This window comes from Symphalangus syndactylus, chromosome 13 (genome assembly GCF_028878055.3).
Source record: "Symphalangus syndactylus isolate Jambi chromosome 13, NHGRI_mSymSyn1-v2.1_pri, whole genome shotgun sequence".
In the NCBI taxonomy this organism is placed as follows: domain Eukaryota; kingdom Metazoa; phylum Chordata; class Mammalia; order Primates; family Hylobatidae; genus Symphalangus; species Symphalangus syndactylus.
Window position 1 is genome coordinate 34,725,052 of NC_072435.2, and position 6,797 is coordinate 34,731,848.

The window sequence follows — 6,797 nt, forward strand, 5'->3', positions numbered from 1 at the left end:
GGGATTAGAAATAAGGAGCAGATTATGCGGGTGAACCTAGGGGTTGGAGCACTCTTGGGAAGATTCCGGGAGGAGGTTGGAGCATTCCAGGGTAGACAGTGGGTTGGGGGGTCCCTGAGGAGCAATTAAGGGGGGCGGCAGTTTGGAGAGTTTGGAGCCCAGGGATATTTTGGGGTGCTATATCAAAAGCAATAGATAATGGGGTGAGATTAGGGAGTCGGTATTTGAGAATGTCTTGGGCACATAGTGGGTAATTAATGAATGTGTGTGGGATCAGTGCATGAATCACTTAAACTAGAAATGGAAGGAATTGGGTATGTGGCTTGGGTATGTGACAGACCCTAGGGGTGTGTGTGGGCATGGGGCGGGTGGTCAGAGCCTTTCATGTTCATGCTTGGGGTTGGGGGCAGGTGCCAGGTGGAGGCTTACCTATGACTCATAGGAGGAGGTGATATTTCTAACAGTAGCCTTGAGGTAGTGAGCTCTTCATCTCTGGGAGTGTGGAAATGGGAAGGGCACTTGTCAGAGGTGGTTTGGGGAGGGGGTGTCCCAACCCAAGGGTGCTTGGGGAGCCGCACAGATCACAGGATTAGAACTTAGTGGTCTGTTGGGAGTTGTTCATGGGGAAGGTGGGTTTGGGGGGTCAGGATTGGGGTGTCTCAGGGCATGCATCGCAGGAGGTGAGTTTGGTCAGCCTGTGGGGCGAGGTGTCCAGGAGTGGATGGGGCAGGCCTTGGAGGAAGGACAGGACAGAGCCGGCTGTAGCAGAGGCTTTACTGCCCCCACGCCCTCCCCAGCTCTGCTCTGGTCAGTAGCATTTGCGGTACACGATATAGGGACCCTGTTCCTCGTACTGCTCCCGCAGGACCCAGGAGGACTGGAAGGCGCGCAAGGAGGCCAGGATGGAGCCCCCGATCCACACGGAGAAATTCCTGGTGGGCTGGGCAGCCACCACCACGTGGGTCTCGGCTGGCAGAGCTCGCAGCAGCTCTGCCCGGAAGCGACCCTCGAAGCCAGGGAAGAGCGAGGACCCCCCGCAGAGAAGCACGTTCTGGGCCAAGTCCGCGCGCATCTCCAGGGACAACTTGCGGAGACTCTGCTTGGCCATGGTGGAGAGGCCGACGGGGGACAGCCCCGGGACCTCTGGGGGGTTGAACAGCAGCTCCGGACACTGGAACAGCTCCTTGCCCAGGGTGACCCTGCGCCCGTCGGGCAGCTTCAGAGTCTGCTTGTACTCCTCCTGCGGCCGGGCCTGCTCCTTCTGGAAGTCAGAGGCCACGTAGCAATAGTGGTGCTTAATGTTCTCCACTAGGTCCAGGTCCTGCTGTCCCAGGGGCAGGCCAGCCTGGAGCAGCATCTCCGCCAGGAAGGCGGTCAGGTGGTTGCCTGCCAGGTCCAGACGCTCCGTGGCGTGGGGAAGGTTGTAGCCCTGGAAGACGGGCACTGTGTAGGTGACCCCGTGTCCCGTGTCCACCACCAGCCCGCTGACACGCCCGTGGGCGTAGACAGACAGCACCGACTGCGATGCCACGTACATGGCTGGGGAGTGCAGCGACTCAAAGGCCACCTCCACTAGCTTCTCGCGGTTGGTGGCCGGGCTGAAGGGTGGGTCGGAGAACAGCAGCGGGTGGTCGTGGGTGGCCACTCGGAGATCGTGCTCCAGCAGATGGCGCCAGATGAGCTCGGCGGCATCCCAGTCCACTACGATGCCGCTGCGCAGGGGTTGCACCAGCGTCAGCTCCGGGCGCGCGCGGGCTGCCTCGCCGATGAACGTCTGCAGCCCGGACTGCCCCGAGGTGGCGGGTTTCTTGGGCTGGCAGCCCAGGATGGTGGCCACGGTGTAGGTGGGGCTGGCCTGCCCAGCAAAACCTACCTTACAGGTGCCTGTGCCCATGTCTATAACAACCGCGCCCGTCTTTGGTGGCAGCCTGTCGGCCACTATGCAAGGGGAGTCCCGCTGCAGGGGCTTGTTCACCACGTTGGGACTGGGGTTTGGGCCGGGCCTTGGGGCCTCCAGGGAGGACTGGGATTCCGAGGGCTTAGGGGGACTTCCATTCATGGTTGCAGGACGCCAGGTGAGGGGGCTTTTCCTCTGGGGTTGAGGTTGTGGGGAGAAGAGGTTGAGGCCTGGCCAGTGGGGAGGGCAGGCAGAGAGGGGGAGGGGGCGGGCCCGCAATCTATGACGTCACGGTGCCCCCTCAGTCTTCTTAAGACATCACAATGCAGCCAAGAGGATGGGTCCTTGCCCAGCCCTGCCTGCCCCAAGGCTGTCATCTCTTCTCCAAAGAGCCAAATTTGGAGGAGGAGATGAGCGTCTCAGAGCAGGGCCCTCTAACACATTTCTGCTGGATGCGCTAGAAGCTAATAGGGTGGCACCTGGTTTTTGAGAAAAGACAAGCTTTTTGTTGCAGATCGACCCACTGGGAGCTAGGAATCCAGCTCAAGTCTGTTTCTCGGCTGGATTTAAGCGAGTAATTTTATTAGAAAAGTTTTGGGGCCGGGCGCTGTGGCTCACACCTGTAATCCCAGCACTTTGGGAGACTCTGTCTCAAAAGAAAAAGAAAATAAAAGAAAAAAAAATTAGCCAGGCATGGTGGCACATGCCTGTAGTCCCAGCTGCTAGGGAGGCTGAGGCAGGAGAATCTCTTGAACCCGGGAGGTGGAGGTTGCAGTGAGCCAAGATCACGCCACTGCACTCCAGCCTGTGTGACAGAGCGAGACTCATCTCAAAACAAACAAACAAACAAAGAAACAAACAAAAAACCCTCATAAGTGGAAGGCGTTTCAGCAAGTTGTTTCTTTTTTGATCTGCCATTCTGCAAACTCAAACATTTCTTTGGGGCATGGTTTCAGTAAAACCATGTAAAATTGGTTTCTCTAACTCTTTGGGCCATGCTTTCAGGAAGACCCAGGAATCCTCCTCTGGGTACCTCGCCATGAAGCTATTTACAGTGCAGTGGCAGAGAGCTTGCCACAGGCCTCCCTAGAATGTTAGAATATTCCTCCTCAGAATATTAATCAGAAGGCGGCAGGCTAGCATGGCTTCCTGGTTTCCAAATGGAGACAGAGGCCAGCCTTGGTTGGGGATGGAGAGAGGCAGGGAGAGACAGGAACACCCCTGTCCTAGATTCTTTGCTTCCTCTGCTATGTTCACTGCCTGGATCATTCTCCCTGTCCCATTCCCGCCAAGAAGGAATTTGCCTCTTCAAATGTCAGTCTGACGCCACCTCCTCCTGGACGCCAACCCTGATTTCTACTCTGTACTCCAACTAGATGGGGGATGGGGGAAGTCTGCCTTCTCTCCAAGGGTTCTTTCCTGCTTCCTCCTGGCAGGAGAGGGGCTCAGTGAGATACAAGAAGGGGCTTTCAGTATAGATAAAAGGGGAGAGGGTGCATTTTGGAGGAAGGAATTGTCTCAACAATAAATAGCAGGCTTCAAAATGCGTTAGGAGAGTTGCTTCAAGATCATGACTGTTTTTGGTGGTATCAGGTATCACCTGTTAGTTAAAGCAAATAAAAACGTTCTTCTTAGTGTATGTTCATGATTGTGGTGTTAGAAATCACCAGGAATAGTGCTAGTGAATGTCTTATGGGATATCTAAATGAAAGAGGTTTAATTTTCTAGTTGTGTCTAGATTTATTACTCTGCCAGAGTGGGGTTTATTGAGCATTTTAATTAATTATTGATTTAGTTAATTACTGGTATGTGTGGTCTAATCCATGCTTTTGGAAATATTTACTCAGCTATTTATTGAGGGTCTGTTTTTTGGACTGTTCACAACAACCAGAAATACACTAAGTGATAACACTTTCTAGTTTTCAATTTTTTTTTGAGACTGGGTTTTGCTGTATTGTCCAGGCTGGAGTGCAGTGGTGCAATCACTGCTCACTGCAGCCTCCTCAACCTTGTGGTCTCAAGCAATCCTCCCACTTCAGCCTCCAAGGTAGCTGGGACTATAGGCATGTGCTACTATCCCCGGATATGTCTCTAATTTTTTGTAGAAATGAGGTCTTGCTGTGTTGCCCAGGCTGATCTTGAACTCCTGGGCTCAAGCGATCATCCTGCCTTATAACCTCCCAAAGTGCTGGGATGACAGGTGTGAGCCACCATGCCTGGCCTTTCTTCATTTTCTAATGTTAAAACGTGGCAACTTCTTACGGCAACTTTATGAGTTAGGAATTGGTACTGTGTCTATTTTTTTGATGGAAAGGAAGCTCAGAGAGGTCGAGTGATTGTCCAAAGTCATAACTGGCATGAGACAGAGGCAGGAGTTGAGCCTACATCTTTGACTTACTTCAGTGACTGACTGTGAGTCTGGGAAACGGTGAAATCTAAGATCCACCCAAAACAGCCAGGCATGGTGGCTCACATCTGTAGTCCGAGACACTAGGGATGCTGAAGTGGAAGGATCACTTGAGCCCAGGAGTTGGAGGCTGCAGTGAGCCAAGATCACACCACTGCACCCAGCCTGGGTGACAGAGCAAGACCCTGTCTCAATGAACAAATAAACAAACATACAAGCAAACAAACAAGAAAAACCCACTAAAAATAGAACAGAAGCAAAGGTTGGGACTCTCTGAGCCTCCATTTCCTCTCTTCTTGGATAAAATGAGGATACCGTGTCTGGCACTTAATAGATGCTAGCTTCTGAGATATTGAAGCAACAATCCAGGAAAATATCGTGATTATAGGCAACAAAGCCATGATGTGCCTAAGGCCACAGATCCGGGGCCAGGCTTCTGGAATTTAAGCCCCGACTCCTCTGCTTAATAGCTGAGGCAAACTGCTGACTGTGCCTCAGTCTCCCCATTTGCAAAATGGAAGTAATAATAGTGCCGCCTTCAAAGTGCAGCTATGAGGATGGGCAAGTTATTATTTTCAAGTGTTTAGGTCAGTGGTTCACACATAGTAAATGCTATGTGAGGGTTTCTTACATCAGTGATAAGTACTGGCTGGACGCAGTGGCTCACTCCTGTAATCCCAGGACTTTGGGAGGCTGAGGTGGGTGGATCACCTGGAGGTTGGGAGTTGGAGACCAGTCTGACCAACATGGAGAAACCCCGTCTCTACTAAAAATACAAAAATTAGCTGGATGTGGTGGCACATGCCTGTAATCCCAGCTACTCAGGAGGCTGAGGCAGGATAATTGCTTGAACCCGGGAGGCGGAAGTTGCAGTGAGCCAAGGTCGTGCCATTGCACTCCAGCCTGGGCAACAAGAATGAAACTCCTTCTCGGAAAAAAGAAAAAAGAAAAAAAAAAAAGATAAGTACTGTGGTCTTTGTGTGTGTGAATGTGTGACAACTGGAACATCTGAGCAATTTGAAATGGAATCGGGAATTTAAATGGGCATTTGTCTAGCAAGGGCATCTCTTGCACACACATCAAGCAGATTTCAGATATGTGCAGTGGATTTACTTGAAGGCTGCATGGGCCAGCTAATTTTTCCATCCAGTCTCGGATCTTGGAGAGATAAGATGTACAGTCTCCTGCCTGCCAGCAGGGAGTAACCAAGACCCCATCTCTACAAAAAATAATAATACAAAAAAATAGAAAGAAAAATCAGCTGGGCGTGGTGGCACACATCTGTAATCCCAGCTACTCAAGAGGCCGAGACCGGAGGATTCTGGAGCCCAGGAGGTCGAGGCTGCAGTGAGCTATGATTGCACCACTGCACTCCAGCCTGGGCAACAGAGCGAGGAACTGTCTTAAAAAAAATCTTCCGGCCGGGTGCGGTGGCTCACGCCTGTAACCCCAGCACTTTGGGAGGCCGAGGCGGGCGGATCATGAGCTCAGGAGATCGAGACCATCCTGACTAACACGGTGAAACCCCATCTCCACTAAAAACAAAAACAAAAACAACAAATTAGCCAGGCGTGGTGGCGGGCGCCTGTAGTCCCAGCTACTTGGGAGGCTGAGGCAGGAGAATGGCATCAACCCGGGAGGCCGAGCTTGCAGTGAGCCAAGATCGCGCCACTGCACTCCAGCCTGGGCGACAGAGCGAGAGTCTGTCTCAAAAAAAAAAAAAAAAAAAAAAACCTTCCTAGGTCAGCCTGCTGTGCATTTAGTGCCGAGAATCACTGATTTCCTGAGCAGTCTTGCCACAAACCCTGGAGAACAAAAAGGAATGCTGTATTCATCATCTTTTTATTCTGTTCTTTCGAGGCGAAAGGAATGCTGTATTTGCCATCTTTTTATTCTGTTCTTTTGAGGCTGGGGCATTTTGGAGCCTTGCTGAGCCTGCAGAGACTGCTCCTCCTGACTACCCAATGCTTAGAGATAGTCAATAATTTGTCTGCAACTTCAGCTTTCCTGTGCAAACAAACAAATCCAGAGCCCATACTCCCCACCCACCTCCTGTGTCAGGCTCTTGCACTCCAGCCCACTCTCCTCTTGCCCCAGTCACCCCAGATAACCAGGCACAGCTCCCACACCCCAGAGCCTACTGAAATGATTCATATTAGCCAATTCTAAGCCTGCTCACCCTGCCTCACCTGTTCCTTCCTGGGGAAACCACAATAAAATCTCTTGCCCACAGTTTCTCTCACTACCTTTGCTTCCTGACCACCCATGGTGCTTTCCCCATGTCCTGCCCCCGCCACCCCCTGCACTGCCCCCGGCCCCGTGGCATGGTGTGCCTCCTCCTCTTAGAAAGTGTAGTAAGTTATCTTTTCAATTGCAATCATCTCTCAATCTGTTGGCCTTGCCATATCTGCATAATAATAAAACCTACATTAATTTTTTTTTTTTTTTTAAGACAGAGTGTCTATCACTGAGGCTGGAGTGCAGTGGAGTGAT

General features: G+C 51.7%; 1 protein-coding gene across 1 annotated transcript; it reads right to left on the reverse strand.

Moving 5' to 3' along the window:
- Nucleotides 1-757: 757 nt before the first annotated feature.
- Nucleotides 758-2,156, reverse strand: ACTL9 (actin like 9). Its single transcript, XM_055237926.2, has one exon. The coding sequence runs from the start codon at nucleotides 2,057-2,059 to the stop codon at nucleotides 809-811; it is 1,251 nt and encodes a 416-aa protein (XP_055093901.1). The 5' UTR covers nucleotides 2,060-2,156; the 3' UTR covers nucleotides 758-808.
- Between the last annotated feature and the right edge of the window lie 4,641 nt (nucleotides 2,157-6,797).

Bases quoted from the DNA above. Each gene is read 5' to 3' on its own strand.
- ACTL9 (XM_055237926.2), bottom strand. From the start codon at position 2,059: ATGAATGGAAGTCCCCCTAAGCCCTCGGAATCCCAGTCCTCCCTGGAG.